This window comes from Sciurus vulgaris, assembly GCF_902686455.1.
Source record: "Sciurus vulgaris genome assembly, chromosome: 2".
NCBI lineage: Eukaryota > Metazoa > Chordata > Mammalia > Rodentia > Sciuridae > Sciurus > Sciurus vulgaris.
In genome coordinates this window covers 14,829,657-14,848,106 of record NC_136462.1, presented here as the reverse complement: position 1 = coordinate 14,848,106, position 18,450 = coordinate 14,829,657, and the positions used below count along the sequence as shown (strand labels likewise).

Here is an 18,450-nt window from a genome sequence, read left to right as displayed (position 1 = left end):
CCAACATCAGTCTGAAGTCAGAGATCAAATGTCCTGGCTGGGATACAGTTGGGGCACAGATGCAGAATCACTGAGGGAGATTCCTAAGGTCACCCATTGATTCCTTGATCGGTAGGTCTACATTAGCAGATGCTGTCCAGGCTCCATCTCTCCTCCTTGTGGTACTGGGGATTAAATCCAGGGCTTACCCTTGCCTAGGCACTCTAGCCTTAAGCTGTATTCCCAGCCTTTTCATAAATTTTATTTTGAGACAGGGTCTCACTAAACTGCTCAGGTGACCTTGAATTTATGACCTCTTACTTAGTCTCCTGAATAGCTGGGATTGCAGGTGTGCCCCACGCCTGACTCTTAGTTTCTTCTTGTGTAGCTCTAGTGGACGGGGGACTCACTCCCTATTCTAAAATGGAGTAACTCAATGACGTGGGAGGCAGTGGAGAAGCAGGGAGAGCAGTCCCCAAGTCACTGCTTCCAAGGGTTTCCTTTTCTGATTATGAGAACCAAAGAGCAAGTAGAGAGGATAATACCAATTTTGGGTGCTCACTGCCTGACATAAAAACCAGGCTCTTTCTGCCTTCTGTCACGCAGTAGAGTGAAACAATTAACAGCTTGCTGGGCTCTGATGTTGTACGGCTGGACTCAGATCCAGCCTTACCACTTACAAACTCCGACACCCTGTCAGTGAACTGGGAGTCTCTGTGTTCTCACCGCATGGAGTATGGTAAGGACTGACCAAGGTGATACATGTAGAGCACTTGGTGTGGTACCTGGGCCACAGGAAATACGTGATTAGAAATGGCAGCAATCATTACAGTTTTGATAATATGGCTGCTGCTTCCTGAGCTCACTGGGAGGTATCTTTCTTGCCCTGGGTACTTAGGGAATTTCAACGTAGTAGAAACCTGGGTCCTTGCTATTCTAGTCGTGGATGTCACAGATCACAATGAGGAGAGCCCCGAACAGCAGATCAGGTTCTGCCTACTAGATTTTCATTGGACTGTTGTACGATTTTGGTGCAAGTCTCATGATCCTTCAGAACCTCAGTGCCTTCCTTTGTAAAACCAGGGCAAACCATATTTGCGATGGTTTTAGCTGCTGTGCCTCTACGTTGTCTTGAGCAGGACTGTGTCATTCCACCTGGTCTCGGGAAAGAAGACTAATGGGGCAATTTCAGTCACGAGTTGGCAGGGGAAGGGGCTGAGAGGTGACACAAACCCAACACAGTGGTCCCTTCCCATTTCCCAGCTTTCTGTTGGACAGCAAGACTGGGAGTGGACAAGAGGGCAGCATGATCTAGGCTGGGGAGAGCAGAATTTGCCCTCTGAAGTGAGAAGCTGCAGGGAGCAGCCCTGCCCTTCTGCTTATGCTTGCCCTCCGGCTTGCAGGAAGTGGGCTCAAGGCTCTATGCTCTGCTCTAGAAGTGACAAGAAAGCTGAAGTACTGAGAAGCATGCACGGTGGTGGGCGCAGCTGCCCTGGCAACAAGTGCCCTGTGCTTGGGACAGTGCCCTGAGCTGCTGTCCCCATCCTCCTTCCCTGGCACAGGTGGTAATGACAGAGTGAGGAAAGCAACATGGCAGGAGGAACTGTTTTGGGAGTGGGTAAGAGCGTGTGTGGGGTGGGGTGGGGTGGTTTTTCTGCCCTTCCTAGTGGCCAGGTGATGCTCCATACCAATAAAACTGGTGAGAAATGGAACCTTCTATGTGAACTAGGACACAGGAGGAAAAAAAAAAAACACGTGAATACCTGATCATGAAAAACTTCATGCAACTTCACAATATTGGGGTGTCCTTCACAGAGCTTCAGAGCTGTTATTTCTTTCTGAGTATTGGCTTCCATCCTGCAAGATGAAATAGTTAGCATCTACATGATTCTTCAAGCAAGTTTTTATGGCAGTTTTGCTCCAACCCCAATTTTGTTTTTATTTACAGTGCGCTCAGAATACACATATCAAAGTATGAGAATGAGGTTTAATGAAGTTTCCATGAAAGTAATGAATCATACACCCCAGAAAAGTAGGACTTTTTCTGGAGAAAATTATTCTCTTTGAGTCAGAAAAGAGCTAGTCATGCAAAGAAATGGATGCTCTATTTGCCTGACAATTTGGTAATAAAAATAGACAGTCATGAGGGTAATAATCAGTTACTGAAACAACTAGCTGGCTCTTGAAGCTACCAGTAGCTTGCTAAACAATTTCAGAGAAAAGTACTTGAAACATACAACTAATAGAAATAGCATTAGCAGCTGAGATCACTAGGCAAGTTTGACTAAATGTATCACTGTCACAAGAAAGTTTCCCTGTAACAATCTCAAAAGCATATCAGATTATGATTTCTGTCTAAAATGGATTATTTATCAGAAAATATCTATTAGAACTAGAAGTACAATGTATCAACCAATGAGCCATGTAGTTAAGACTGTGGGTAGAAAACCTTAACACACTGTTCATTTCCTTTTCAATAAAAACCTCTTAATTTATAGAACCCACTGACTAGGATCAATACACATGAAAGACAGCTAGAAACGGTCATACCTTTTGCTGATTATTTTGACAGCAAATGCTTGGTTACTTTTTTTGTGCACACACTTTCGACAAATGGAAAAGCTTCCTTCTCCCAAGGGTTTGTCCTTCAGATCTAGGTCATAGTGTTGATAGAATGGAGAGTCCTGATGAGAAACCAACAACATTTAACTTAAGAAAAGGTTAGAAATACCAAGGGATAAGTAAAACCACAGAGCAATATAAAATTATTAACATTCATAAATCTGAATGGAATACATTTGTAATCTAAAATTCATTTTACTTTAACTTGTTTCTATTTTTATCTACAGCATTTACTTAATATACATCATTTTCTAGGGCAAATATTGCTCTCTCCTTTTATTCACGCATTTTCTAAAAGTGTTCTTCAGTCGATGAGTGATTCTGTTCAAGTGAGTGGACTGGAGAACTCTGGTCTCGCTGACCGCTGAGCAGCCACACCCACGCACCTTCATCATGGCACTCCTGGCCACGTTTGTCACGCCAGGACGCTCGACTCCCATCTGAAACTGAAGAGGATCTATGACGGCTGCATTGCGCTTGAACAGGATAGAAGGAGCGACAAAGGAATAGCCCTAGAAAAGAGAAGGGAAGGATAAGGACTGACAATCTGCAGGTTAGTGCAGACTAGAGGACTATGGATTTTTTCTTTAAAAATACTCAAATATTTATTGAGAGGACTCTAACTTTATTTGCAATCCAAAACGCAGGAGTATTTCAATTCACTACGAAAATGCTTTTCAGAAGGAGACAATGCCATCTTCTGGTAGAATTAAGCCAATTCAAAAAAGGTAGAAAAAGACTTCCTCCCTATCCCACCCTGAAATCTGACTCAGATCCATAATTGTTTTGCATTTGCTGATAGAAGTTTGCTTATAAACACAAATAACTTCTCAAGAAAGATATAATCAAGGCATTAAACAATGGTACCAGTACTACTGTGTTTCAAACTAGGACGATCACGAGGTTCCTTAAAATTTATTTCTAATTTGGCCATTATTTGACTCCTATTTATTCAGAATAACTAAATTTAAAATTGAATTTTGGAGGAGGCCAAATCCCATGTCAGAATGACGCGGTGAGCCAGAAGTGATATACCGATGGATGACTAATGTGCTCAAGCTGTAACACTGACTAGCCCATCAACAAACGTCTAAGTGCTCAGTCTGCTAAGAGCTCAGAATGAGCAGGACGCATTCTGGGTGGCCACATGGCCCCACTCCACAAGCAAGTACAGGAGTCAGGGAGGGAAGTGATGGTACCAATGAACAGGCAGAGTATTTTATCTTAAGTCCAATTCAGAACATTTTCTAAACGTAAGTCTCTTCTAAGAGTTGGAAAGTAGTTAAGATTATTCTCTGAAGATGAAGAATCAGATAACACTTGAACTAAAGAATATTTTACATAAATAGAGGGATAAATAGAGTATTGTGATTTTTATAAAAAAGCCTGAACAAAAATGAAATTTCAGGTAAGAAAGAGCTGATACTTATATAAAAAATAAACACACACTATCTGCTCTTGAGCAAATCATAAGCTTCAGTTAGCGATGTGAAATATCTCTGTACTTAATAATCTTGACTAGATTGGAGAACCCTGATTTTAAAATGCCAACAGAACTACTTTAATACGGGGAAACTGGTCTTTTCCTCCAAAGCTCACCCGGCCAGTGTACAGATAGCGCGCACCGCAAGCTTACCTGGAACAGTCGCTCAGAGCTCGGGGGCAGGGCTGCGGGAGAATAGGTGGGGTCCATTTCTGTGAACTCTTCAGCAAAGTTACTCACGTCTAATTCGTCTCGGATGACTGGCTTAAATGGTGCAGGCACTTTTTTGGCAGCTAAGTCATCCCAATTGATTTTCTAAAGAAAAAAGGAAAAAAATTGGTACAAAGTAGAAATCAACAAAGTCAAAATATATTTTCTATGAATAAAAAAATAGATTGGGATTTTAATTACTAGAGAGAGAGGCTTAAAATAAGAGGTTTCAAGTCAGTGATTTTTCTTTAATTGTTTTTTCAAGGAAGAGCCCATTTTCTTCTAACTGCTGCTGCTGAGTCCCAGCAGGCAATGTGGTATCTGAGTGAGCATGTGCCTTCCCTCCCCAGGAGCCCCACAGTGTCCTCTGGGGGCACCGAGACACCCTGCTCTACCCTGGGAGATACCAGAAAAATGACTTGTCTTGAGCCTCTGAGAAAGGAGTTAGGCTCCAAAGAAATGAACAGAAAATAAAACAAAACAATGCATTAGAGGGCTTCAAAATGTTCTCTTTATATGAATATTAACTCTGCGGAATACTCCAGTTCCCTATGCTTCTTTTCCTCCAGATTAAAAAGAAACTTATTTAAAAAAATGTTTTTAGTTGTTGATGTATCTTTTTATTTTATTTATTTTTATATGGTGCTGAGAATTGAACCCAGTGCCTCACACATGCTAGGCGAGTGCTCTACCACTGAGCCCCAGCCCCAGCCCTGAAACTATTTTTTAAAAGGCATGAACAGAAGTTTACTTAGGAGGTAGATACTGTGCTTGTAAGTTTGTATTGTAACACTCATGTGACCACTCTTCTCATCTGACTGTGTTCATACTGCCTCTCATCTCCCCCAAGGGAACATCTGAGTCCCCTTTCTGCCCTTGTCACACTTGCTAATTGACATGTTTTATATCATTCAAATTCAACCCCCTGCTGCTCCTTTATGCTCCTCTGTCACTTAAAACAACCTCAGATAATACACATTGAATTCTACAGATTCTCCTTTTACCTTATTTTTTCAAATCTTAGATGTTATCACTGATACTAAGGTAAACCACTGTTTTAAGTAATTAAGAAAAAAAGCATTATAGATCAGAATAGTAAGATGAGGTTTACTACAAGATGCACACTGATTTTAGTGATGATAAAGGTGAAACCTGTACCTCTTGCTTATGAAATTCATTAAGTTGAATCAATCATATAAAATGTCTTTTTGTTATGCTCCCTATGGAGGCAATGAAAATAAAATCATTAAGTTATAGCTCTTCTGGTTTTTAGCTAGAATGGGTTTTAGAGATCGATTAGTTCATCCTTCTTAAAAAATCTGGAGGGAAACCTAGGCCCAGAAATAAGAACTAACCCTTTTATACAATATGTGGTGGAAGAGTCAGCCTCTTGATTTTCAGTGAGGATTCTTCCCTTGGCGTGGCTGTCAGGTTTTCCACCATACACATGTGATTTGTACTGGCTATTGTACATACATTAAGAAACACTTCTAGAATAAAGGTATGATTTAAAGAAATACGTTGTTGGCAGGAGAATGCTGCAAAACTGATCCACCCTTGTTCCATTTCTGGAGAAGACGACCGTTTAGATGGTTACAAGTAGAGTTCTGGGGCCTGGGGAGATACCTCAGTCAGCAGAGTGCTTGCCTTGTAAGCACAAGGCCCTGGTTCAATCCCCAGCACCGCCCCCCCCCCCCCCAAAAAAAAAAAAAAAAAAAAAAAACCAAAACCAAGTAGAGTTCTGGTCTTTTCCGAAGCATTCCTACCATTTAAAAAGCCAAAGCAATTAAGTAATCTAAAATGATTATTCCAAGCTATCAAAAAAGAGAAATTCCTCTAATATGAAAGAAATGGCAACATTCACAAATACAGGAACGATGGAGAAAAAGATCCTAGGAAAATAGGATCAGGGATATTTTGCTTGAATTGTTTCTTGAATTTTATTCTATTGTTAATTCTGTGTCAAATTTATGAATAAGATATTTGAAATAGCTTTTCAAAGAATAACCTTTTCAAGTCACATGAACTTATGAAATGCATATTATGAGAAGTTCACTTCATTCTAAATGTATTTCTCACGATGCTAATGAATTTCTTTAAGGTGTACAATATTAAATGATTACACTAAGAAACTGAAATAATCATGCTCTTTTCTGAGCACTGAAATGCAGAGGCAGTCTTAATTTTCAGTGAATATTTTTCTATATTTAAAAAGCAATGAGGAACAATATGAAAGCTTACTTGACAGAGTAGTTTTTTCCTTATTTTGGTATGCTCTTTTCATTTGTTTGATAATATAAAAGCCCACAGAATAAAAAAATCTTGAATTGTTCTTTTAGACTATAAATATTTAGGCTATACTTGCTGATATGAGCCTAAGCCTTAAGCTCAGAGTTTTAGAAATCAAGGTACATCATCCAGGATTGACCATTTAGACTGAAACAACTAGCCAGTCAATTTAATTTTTTTCCCAGTTACTTAATATTTTGATGTTTTCCTGTAATAAACTGAGCAAACTACATTTTGCAGCTGGGATGGTCCTCTGTAGAATGGAATTGTTAGTTTTTTTTTTTGTTGTTGTTGTTTTTTAAGAAAGACACAGTCACAGAGACAAAGAATATAAATGAGTAACTGTATGTTGCAGATGTGTAGTTTTTTAATTTTTTAAGATTTCTCCTACGAACAGAGGAAGAGATAAAATCACCACATAAAGGTGAAGTACAGTGGCAATAATAGCTCCCGAACTGAGAAAAGAGCAAGAAATATAACAAGTGTCCTTAGTGCATATACCAGAATCTCAAGGGCATAAATGGAAACCACTACTTAGAAATTCTAATCCATTGGTATGGAGAAAATTGAATGCTATTGTAATTGGTCACTCCTGCTGCACCTGGGGAGGAAAAAGACCATTTAGAATTATGCAAGTAGAATTCTAGTCCTTTGTAAAGGACCTTTGTCATCTTTTTATTTTTAAGGTACCAATGTAGTGATAATAGGTAGAAAGTGACCCCTGAAGAGGGACTGTGTTCACTCCTCCCACCAAGAATGTCAAGCAGCCTGAACACAGTAGGGGTGAGAGTCCATCCATCTGCTCAGTAAACTTCACCTGAAAGAAGAGATGTTCCTTGATTTCATCCGCATCTCGAGGACCACATCCCAATCTCTTCTTGGGATCTTTCATCAGAAGACGCTGAATCAGGTCTTTAGCTAACGCGCTCATCTCCTGTGGATAAGGAGGCTCGCTTTTCAAGATCCTCCTGTAGGCAAATGAAAATTGCTGTTAAACAACCAGAGGATGGAGTCACAGTGATGACATTTTTAGCAAAAACAAGCATGTTCACTTTGAAGCTGAACTACATGAGAAAGATATTTTAAGATGAATCAATAGTATCTCAATAAAGTTGAAGAAATATTTTAAAATGAGATATCATAAAGTCAAATTTCTGAAACCCATAGATGGTTTTTCAGTATAAGTCAATCCTAAGGGAAGGCTACAAATCCAAACATTTTACTGGGGAAGATAAGAAAAAGGGCCTGGACTTTGGGACTAGAATAGACCCTGCACACAGAGACTGGACAGACTCTGATAAAGGACTTTACAACAGAAAGAACTAAACAAATTCAGGCAAGTGAATGCAGCTCTCAGATTCAAAATGAAGGAAGAATTGCCATCCTCTCCACTGGCCTTGAGTGCCAGCCACTGTGAGGGCCAGCAGGAATCCAGAGGGAAGCTGAGCAAGACGGACGAGGCAGAACCACCTGGACATGGGTCAGTTCTGATACCTGAATATGGGCCTGGGGTGGGGGCTTTGCATGGGCAGGAGCACCTGCCTCATTATTTGCTGCTGTAGAGCAGACAGGGCCTTTGAGGCAGCTAGAGCCCAGAGACAGTGAAGTCTATTATGGAAAATTAAAAAGAGATAGAGAGAGAGGGAGAGAGAGAGAGGGAGAGAGAGAGAGGGAGAGAGAGAGAGAGCAACAAAATTTCTCGAGGAGAAATTTATTCTGGTCACAGAAGAAATGAATCTAATTCAAGTGTACCTTTTCCCCTCATAAAGCAAGACCAACCATTTAATTAGAAAAATAAGGGAAGAGACTGATTGAAATGAAAACCTCAGCACAGCATGCATGAAGATGAAGTTACTCCATTATCTGCATGCACAGGATTCCTGTTGTGCATACTAACAACTATCATGGACAAAAGCAGATAATAAATGAGAGTATAGTGTGGGAAGAATTTGGACTTATGAGGCCAAACAAGAGATCCACACTGGCTCTGTTCCTTACTGGTTGTGTGACCTTGAGAAAGTGCAATTTGGTTTTCTAAACTGCAAAATGGGAATAACGGTAGTACTTGCCTAAAATGGGTATTACAAGTTGATATGTACAATGCCTATCACCACACCTTGCACAAAGCAAATGCCTGACACATGTGAGCTACTAACTGCTCTATTCCCTCATTCTAAGGTGCCCATAAAGAAAAAAGACATAGATGCTATATCAAGTACCTACTGAGAATCATTGAATGATAACTATATATATATATTTCCTTTGGGGGTACTGGGGATTGAACTCAGCGATGCTTTACCACTGAACCACATCCCCAGTCCTTTTTATATTTTATTTTGAGACAGGGTCTTGCTGAGTTTCTTAGGGCCTTGCTAAACTGGACTTGAACTTGCAATCCTCCTGCCTCAGCCTCCCAAGCTGCTGGAATTACAGGCATGAGCCACCTGCTGGAATTACAGGCATGAGCCACCATGACCAGCCGGAACTATAATTTTGACAAAAACTTACAACAGAGTTGTTAATATCAAAGTTAATTCTACTTCTAGCCCTCCATGCTGAGAACATAAGGAGATGTTAGTAGAACAAGGAAAGAAAGAAACAATCCCCTCTCCCTGATTCTTTCATATGTCCCCACTGTCCACTGCTGGAGGGTTTTCAGTAGGAGCAGAGACAATCCTCTCCTTAGATCAGATGGATACGAGAAGGAAATTAGAAAGTCTCTTTCTCAGGGAAGAACAAACACAGCCTTTCCCATTTTCTCCTTCACTGTACTTTTCGAAGGACAGAATTCCTTGTGTACAGGAGCAGCTAGAGATAAATGCACCATTGGTGATACTCAGTATTTCTGCATCTACTGCTTCTTAAACCTCGGGAAGGCTGCAGTCTGCACTGGGGGTCTATTCCAAACCCAGCACCAGGGAAAGCAGCAGCCAGGTCTCTGAAGACACACACAGGGAAATGTCCACTTTGGCGAGTTCACCCTTGAGAGGAGGCACACCTGAAAACAGGGACGGCTCTGCTGAGGTGCCACGCCCGGGAAGAGGAGCACACAGACACCATAGCTCAGGGCAGGGACTTGCTAGGTGCACAAACACTACTAGCCTGGAATCGAGGGGACGGCCTGTGCTGGGTGCAGAGGGCCAATGTCTTAGATTCTGATTAGGGAGGGAGCGGTTATGGCATGATATGAGGCGTCCCCCAAAGTTCCTGTTAATGCAGGAATATTTCGAGGTGAAGGGATTGGATTGTGGGTGCTGCAGCCTAGACAGTCCATCTGAGGCCTCACGGAAGGCAGGAGGCGGAGAAGGAGATGGTTCCCTCCCAGGCCTGTCTGGCACACGTGACTCAATCTGCATATGTACTCTTTTTGGGTCTCACTCAGCTGTCTCTTCTTCTTTAAAAGTTTTGCTTGCCCTTGGAGATTTTGAAGATGAAATTTTTGAAAACTTAAGTTTCTTCTAATTTCCTTCAAAATTGGCTTCAAATAAAACCTATTTTACTAGCAATTTGATTCCAAATATTTCTGGAGTAGCAAGCGTTGTAATCCAGCCTCTACCTGAGGCTGGCATTGGTGCCCCTGGTAACACACGTGCTTCTGTGTTACTCTTCTATCCACAATGGGCCTCGGGAGCCATGCACGCAGGCAGCCAGCAAGTAAGAGTTGCTGTGCTGAGCTTCCCATGCTGCCGTGGTCCTCACTCACTGCATGGTCTCATCACTCCTGGCTGAATGTCCTCGTGGGCTGGGAAGCATTGTCAAGGTGGCTGCAAGGGCAATGTACTGATTCCTGCCCCGTGTCCTTCTACAAAGCTGAATGATACTGGTGACAGATTCCAGTCTATTGTGACATATGACTGTGCATATTGATCTGAGCCCCAGGCTGCTGATGGCTCTGCAGAGTGGGCACTGGCAGAGGTGGGCTGACTGAGGAGGGTCTTGTGGGACAAGTGTCGTGTCAACACTAGATAGATCATTTGCAACAAGGTGGCATTTCTTGGCCACTGCTATCACTTCACTTCCTTTAGTGGGCTTGCCTTCCAAATTGGTACTAACCCAAAATTATTTATTTTCTTCCTTCAAAATGGATCTAGGAAACTCCAGAAATGAACGGCAATTATGTAGGCCCAAAAAAATCTTAGAGCCTCCTGTAGAATTAGAACAGGCTCTGAGTTGATACATCACATTCGACATTTCAGGTTATCATTTAACACATACAATGATCTCATTAAAAGCTGCTACTATTATTCCTGTTTGTAGAGGAGAAAATATTCCTTTCTAAAAAGCAGCAAATATAAATATTGCAAGAAGGTATTTTGGAACATGCATGATTCTAATATCGATTTGCAGGAATAAGCACGTGACACAGCTAGAAAAACTCTGAAAAAGGAAACTGGGGATGACATGTACTACAAAACAAAATCGTGAAAGTGAGGCAGTAGCAAAATAAGCCAACAGCCAAATGAAGTTACCAGAAGAGACTTTTAAAAAAATTATTTTGTAGTTTTAGATGGACAGAATGCCTTTATTTTTATGTGGTGCTGAGAATCGATCCCAGTGTCTCACACATGCCAGGCAAGCATGTGCCACTGAGCTACAGCTCCAGCCCCAGAAGAGACTTCTTGAAAGCACCCAGGCATTTATAAAAACGGCACTGTTCTTAAAAAGTAACCAGCTCATAGGAAAAGTCGTTCAACAAACACTTTGAGGACAGAGCTACATGGGAAGTAAACACGCCAGGGCAAGACCCTTGCCTTGCACCACAATCCCAAATAAATTCCAAATGGACTGACAAATGACAAGCAAAACCCCAAATTAAATGAAAAGAAATAAAATAAAATAAAGTCACATAAAAATGAATATAAAATTTCTTCCCATTTGCGAGAGTTCTGTTATCTGAAAACCCCTGTGGTAAAAGAAATTCACAAGTGACTAGCAAGAACTTAGGAAATGAGGGTTAAGGACACCAAGGTTCCAATGAAATCTGCGACGGGAGAGAGGCGGAGAGATGGCAGACAAACCACCAGCAAGACAGCGCGTGGCTCAGCCCACGTGAGCTTGGGACCTCCACTGTAAGCACGTTCAGAGAAAGCGGAGCTATGGAACTTGGTGTGTGTGTTTCTGTGGTCACTGAAACAGACCATAAAGAGCGACCTTGGAGAGGCATCACGACCTTGGGCACAGCTGCCCGCAAGACGGCAGTGCTCATGAGCACGACGGTCTTTGCCCCAGCGCAGCGCCTTGGGAGAGGCAGGCCTAAGCGTTCTTTCCAAGTTAACGGTCCTCCCGTCTTCTTTTACTCTATTTTATTTTTCTTCATGGCATTTATAGCATGTTACCTTCTTGAGTGGCTACTATTTATCACTCCCAACTAAAATGCAAGCCCAAGGGAGTAAGAATTCCCGACGGCTAATCCCCTGCTTCACCACTCACAGGCCTAGGATGCTGCTTGGCATACAGCAAGTTCTCAACAAACAGCTGGTGAATAAACAAATGTCTACTGCTTTCCATTTGCTACACCTCCTTCACTCAGGACCTTCCTTCTCAGTTTCAGTAAGATGCCTGCAAACGATGTCATCGCTTGTTTGCGGACAGTGTATGTTCCTGTGGCTTGTTTGTTTCTCTGTCTTCCATTTAGAAGTCTGCCATGTAGCTCAGTGGCACAGCGCTTGCCTAGAATGTGTGAGGCCCATTCGCCAACTTGCCAGTTGAATGACTTGATGCTGCTGGCTCCCAATTTCTGGTTCCCATGAGGTCCCAGAATTACAGAATTACTTAGACGCTGTTCTGGGTAAGCAAGAGCTTTCAGCAAACTTCACTCATTTTAAAGTTTTTGTCCAACACTAGAGAAATGCTTGTAGGGTATTGGCTCAGCAGTATGCAACAGAGTCACAGGGAACTTATATGTTCACAAAGAGTCCGTAATTAGAGAATGCTTATGAGATAAATCCAAGCAAAAACTGAGAAACATAAAATCAAGTATTATTATTGTCAGCTTTCTCTTTACTCATGTTTTGAGTTGTTATGAACATTACTTTTAGAATAGGAACAATAAAATAAACTTCATTTATAAGATCACAGATGCACTGACAGAACACAGCAAAACAAGGAGGCAAGAAAGTCTAGAACCTTCCATGCGAGTTCCCCCATCCAGTGCTGCCATGTGCTCTTGCCACCATCTGAAAGCCGTCCTGTTCCCCTGCAGCTCCAGCCCACGCTGCACCTCCATCCTGACGCCTGACAACCCGGTCCCCAAGGAACCACACTCCTTCAGGCTTCCACACCATTCTTCTTACCACTCGCACCTGTCAAAGCTCCCTGCCATTATGACTTTTCATGTGTTTCTTTCATATCTTCCCACATACTATGTAAGTTTGCTTAGAACAAGGAGTAAACCCTTTTATTTCTTTTCCTCCTTAGGAGTAAAAAACTACTCAAATACTCCACTGGTCAGAGCAATCAATTCCCCTTATGTGGGCCATTATTTTACAGTCCCTTAACTAAAACACCTGCTGGGTCAGGAAGAACCAGAAGCAGCAAACAAGTGTTCCCCGTGTGGCAGCACCAGACAACCTTCCGGTCACTTTGTACTTGACCCTAGTCCAGTCTCACAGGAGCTCCGAGTCTTGAGGCACGCTGTACCCAGTTTCCACATCTGCACAACAGCAGATGCTGCTCCCACCTGTCGGGATGTAAGGATTCCAGGCTGTAACTTGGTGGCTCTCAGCACAGAGGCCGGCACGCAGTGGTATGCTGGCGAATGGTGCTGTGCGTGCAGTTCCACAGGAGCGTGCCTCCCTCAAGCCACCAGACTGCCTGCCCCAAGGGATAGGGTCTCAGGCCATGGTTTCTCTGGGGTGTTAGGAGTTCTTCTTGGTCCTCATAACCTGTGTTTCCCCTGGCCACACCAGCTGGGTCATTAGAACAGTAAAATCAGATTCTGTGGCCCGAGCCCTACCCTGCTTTGGTGGAATCTGTGACTATTCTAGCAACTCCTAGAGGAGCCCAGGGCATGTCTCTGTGAGCTATAAATACAGTCATGCACTGTGTGGTGATGCTTCTGTCAACCAGGAAACACATATAACCGTGATCCCACAAGATTACACTGCCCACTGGTGGTGTAGCCATCTTGGTTTGTCTTAAGCACTCTGACGCTCACACGGTGAAAGATGCGCTTCTTGGCACATGGTGCCATCATTAAGTTTGTGCGTGGCTGTGCTCCCCATCACACTCCCTGGTACCTGTTTCCCTCTCCCACCCAGCACACTGCCCAGATCTCCTGCCCCCACCATGCAGGAAGTCATGAGAGAGGCACCTACTCCTGTCACCACCCCAAGAGAAAGCTGCTGCTCCTTACAAAGTTAACAGTACCAAAGACACATGCATGATCTGGCAGGCTGTGCTGAAAGGCTTTCTTTTCCTTTCATCTTGATTCTTCTTCCTAGAAGTGGTAGATACCACCCAGAATTGCACTTTCTCCCAATGGCCAAGGCTTCCTTAGTATGCCACGCTGGTGTGACTGGGTCCCGCTCAGATTTTCACACAGGTAGGTTATTGGTAGGATACTCAGAATCAAGGTGGCCTTAAAAAAATGCTGATAAAAGACTGTATAATAAAGACTTGAGATGATAAGAAATCCAAGGAAATAAATTTGATGTCATCTTAAAACAGGACAGAAAATAACGCTACCTATAATTATTCTACACTGTAAATCCAAAAGCCAGACATCTATAAACAGGAAAAATTGTAAAAATGTAAATGAGTAAATTCAAGGTGATAACTGACAAATCAACATGGACAAAATACAAAAACACAACAGAATTACTGTTTTAATTATGTATCCTGAGAAGGTAGCAACTCACACAAAATCAATATATTAATTAAATAAAGAGAAAGACTTCTTGGGAGAACAATAATAAAATCACTTTAACCTGGGTTGGTACTCTTATTCATAAAAGGGCCAATGGTAGATAAGACTTTAAAGATGGCCCCTACTGGTCACTCTGTCCTTATACTCACAGCCTCCTCAGTGTGTGCTGGACTGAGTGTCTTTATTATAAAGAAGACAGAAGGTTGTGCTCATGATCAGGTTATAAAACATTCCATCATTCTGGAAGACTCTTCCTTGCCTTCCCAACAAGCATAGTTTGATGCTGCCAAGGGAGAGAGGCCCATAGGGCAGGGAACCCAAGGTGTTCTTCAGCCAAGAGTTAGCAAGGAACTGAGGCCCCCAGGTTAACCACCCACAGTGAAATGAATCATGTTGCCAACAACCATGTGAACTCAGAAGCAGATCCTTTCCCACTTGAGCCTTGAAATAATCAAAGCCCAGGCTATGAGACCTTTAAGCAGAGGACAGAGCTGAGGCCTAGATTTCTGGCCATAGACACTATAAGAAATGTATGTTGTGGGGCTGGGGCTGGGGCTCAGTGGCAGAGCGCTTGCCTAGCATGTGAGGCACTAGGTTCAATCCTTAACGCCACACAAAAATAAATAAAATAAAGGCATTCTGTCCATCTACAACTACAAAAAAAAAAAAAAAAAAAAAAAAAAAAAAAAAAAAGAAAAGAAAAAGAAAGAAGTATATGTTGTGATTTTTAAGTCACTAAGTCTAAGTTTTGGGGTAACTGGTTACTTGGCAATGGATAATGGAAAACTAACACAGAGTGATGTGGCAAATATTTCATTCTATGCAAGCTGTATGATTTCTGTGGCAGTCATTCAACACTACTACTGCAGCACAAAAGCTGCCAGAGAAAATACACAAATGAATTAATATGACTGTGTTCAAATAAAACTTTATTGATGGTGAACACTGACATTTGAATTTCACACAATTTTCACATCATGAAATACTATTTTTCTTTTGATTTTTTTTTCCAATCATTTAAGAATATAAAAATCATTCTTAGCTCAGAGGATACAACTACAAAAACAAGATAACCCCCAGACAGACAACAGAATGAATCTGGCCTGCAGGCTATAGTATGCTGACCACTGACCTAGACAGTACTAACTAGAGCTCTTTTTAATGCTATTTTGATCACCCATCAGTCTTAGAAGTGGATTGGTCCCAGGACTCTCATGGGCACCAAAATCTGAGGATGCTCAAGCTCCTATATAAAATGACAGTATTTGCATATAACCTGTGCCTGCCTTCTGTACATTTTAAATCACCTCTGGGTTACTTATAATATCTAATACAATGTCAATGCTATGAAGACAGTTGTTACACTGTACTGTTTAGGGAAAGACAAGAAAAAAAGTCTGTACACATTCTATACTGGCACCTCTACAGTAGGCCTAAGCACATGGTAGGAGCACATGACTTGAGATGGACAATGCTCAAACAATGAATGCCAGTGACAGACTAAGAGCTGTGAAGGGGCAGGAAGCCACAGCAGGGTAGGCCCACACATCCCTCCATCTGCGTGGATTCAGCACAGCACTTGATGTGCAGCAAGTCCCCTTTACTATGTGGATCCTTCCCACACACCAGCAGCACATCCCCAGAAGGTCTACCCAGAAAGGCAATAAGAACCAGCAGGATACCCGAGTAAGTAACAAACTCCACACAGCTAGACTGATCCACAGTGGACAGGCTTCCTTGAAAACGCCTCCCGCAGGGCCACGCGACCCAGGGAGTCCCCCAGAGGAAAAGATCCTAACTGCAGGGAGAATGCTGGACTCTCATTCTAAGTTCTTACTATATTTTGAGATTTTGTATATCAGTGAAACGTTTTTATTTTGATTTTAGGCCACCTGTATACAACAATGGCAAGCAGTTAACATGGATAATACATTATTTTAAAGCATCTCAAATAAAAGACACAGGAAGTATGCAGAGTTCAGGGAAAATGATAATTAAAGAATGAAAGAATTCAATAACGAGAAAAAGTCTTAGCTAATCAAGACATCTGAAGACAAGGTAATGATACGTTTATCTAAATGATACATTTTTTAACAAGACTATGAAAGAGTTTATGCCAGGAAAGATAATCAGAATGATTATCTTGAAAGGAAAAGGTAGTGTAGGGTAATTCAGATGCTACACTGTTTGTATATTCCAGTCACACACACAAAAAAATCCCCCATAGGATCACAGGTTAACCACCAAGCGTTAAGCAAAATTATTAACATGATAAAGCAGATAATTAACTGTTTAAAAGGAAGAAATTCTATTTAAATGTTTGAAAAATCTACTTGCTCTTAAAGGTTTCAGACAATCTGATTCAGACTTTCTTTCTCTTCTCCAAACCAGAATGCCAACCAGTTGATATAAAGGGAATAAAAGCAATCTAAATTCTAACATCACTTGGTTCAGAATATTACTGCCACCATGAGCAGTATACTCCTCTCTAGGCCTACAGTGGAAAGGAAGATCATAAAAAGAAGCTGTGCTCGCACGTGGAATCAGAAAGATGGGAACTGGTCAGAGGAGCCTCTATTTAATGTTCTCACGATAAGGTCACCCTTTGCACCTGTACCCTGGTATGACTGAATGGCGTACGAATTTCAGGTCAATGGCCAAGGTTTTCTGTCATTTTGAGTATTTTCAAATGGCCCAAAATTCATTTAACAAAATTGTATTTTCATTTTTCATAAGAGGTTTTAACTCATATTTTTTAAAAAAGTATTTTTGCTCGCTTAACTTTGGTGTTAAGTAATTTGTAATACTGCTAAGTTATTTACATCCTAGCCTATTCTGGAAAAGGCACGTCTTAATTTTGAAAAATAGTCTCATTAAAGTTCAACTGATAAACAATAATACAAATCCCCACACACAGTGTACTGTTTGAAAAGCTCTGACCTATGTCAGTTCCCAGGCAACCTCTCTTCTTCCTGTCACTCCAGGCTGTATTCTGTATTGCCTAGTTTCCTTCACTGAGCATAACTGAGATTCATCAATAGTGTGTGTTAACAGGTCACACATTTTGATTGCTAAGGAGTACACTCCATTTGTATGGATACACCACAACTTGTTTATTACTTGTGTACTTGCTGCAGACCTTTGGCTTATTTCTACTTTTTGGTCATTACAAATAAAGTTACTGTAAACATCTACATACAAGTTTCTGTATGGACATTTTGTACCAAAGGATAATTTCCTTGGGTAATCACTCAGTAGTTGAATGGACAGATCACATGGTAGGTTGTGTTTCACTTCAAGAAACTGCCTGTTTTCTGAAGTCTCTTGCAGTGTGTGACAGTCCCAGTTCCTCCCCAGCTACCCCAGCACCAGGTGTGGCCAGTCTCTCCTCTAACTCCTGCGTGTGTGGTGGCATTCCACTGCAGTTTTGACTCACATTTCCCTAGAGACTGATGCTGATCACCTTCTCCTGTGCTTATTTGTCACACACAGATCATCTCTGGTGAAATGTCTTCTCAAAGCCTTTGCCTATTTTATATAATAAAGAGGTTGTTTGTTCCTTGAGTTTTCAGATTTCTTTCTATATTCTGGATAGCAGTCCTTTACCACATGTATGACTTAAATTTTTATCCTACTAAGTGGCTTATCTTTTCATTCTCTTAATAGTTTTGAAGAGAAGTATTTAATTCTGATGAAGTTATCAGTGTATCTTTTATGGACTATCTTTTTGTGTCACACCAAAGCAATTTTCACTTAATCCAGCATCACAGAGATTTTTTTCCTTTATGTTTTCCTTCAGAAACTTTGCAATTGTAGGTCTTACATTTAGATCTATGATCTATTTGGAGCCAATTTTTTTATATGGTATGAAGTATTGATTGAGGTTCATTCTTTTCCACTGGTACGGGTAGCCAATGGGTCTAGCACCATTTGTTGAAAGACTATTTTTCCTGATGAAGTGACTATGCACCTCTGTCAAAAATCAGTTGCCTGTATATGG

At 41.5% G+C, this 18,450-nt stretch overlaps 1 protein-coding gene across 8 annotated transcripts in view; it reads right to left on the bottom strand.

The window, feature by feature from the left end:
• Window positions 1-18,450, bottom strand: part of RPS6KA5 (ribosomal protein S6 kinase A5) — a 160,741-nt gene that overhangs the window by 20,184 nt on the left and 122,107 nt on the right. For all 8 annotated transcript variants that reach the window (XM_079129551.1, XM_079129555.1, XM_079129552.1 and 5 more), the window contains 5 exons: window positions 7,401-7,551; window positions 4,238-4,399; window positions 2,988-3,113; window positions 2,530-2,663; window positions 1,743-1,836 (listed from right to left, as the gene is read on the bottom strand). In XM_079129551.1, the coding sequence (XP_078985677.1) occupies window positions 1,743-1,836; window positions 2,530-2,663; window positions 2,988-3,113; window positions 4,238-4,399; window positions 7,401-7,551 (667 nt within the window). The remainder of the gene's footprint in view (window positions 1-1,742; window positions 1,837-2,529; window positions 2,664-2,987; window positions 3,114-4,237; window positions 4,400-7,400; window positions 7,552-18,450) is intronic.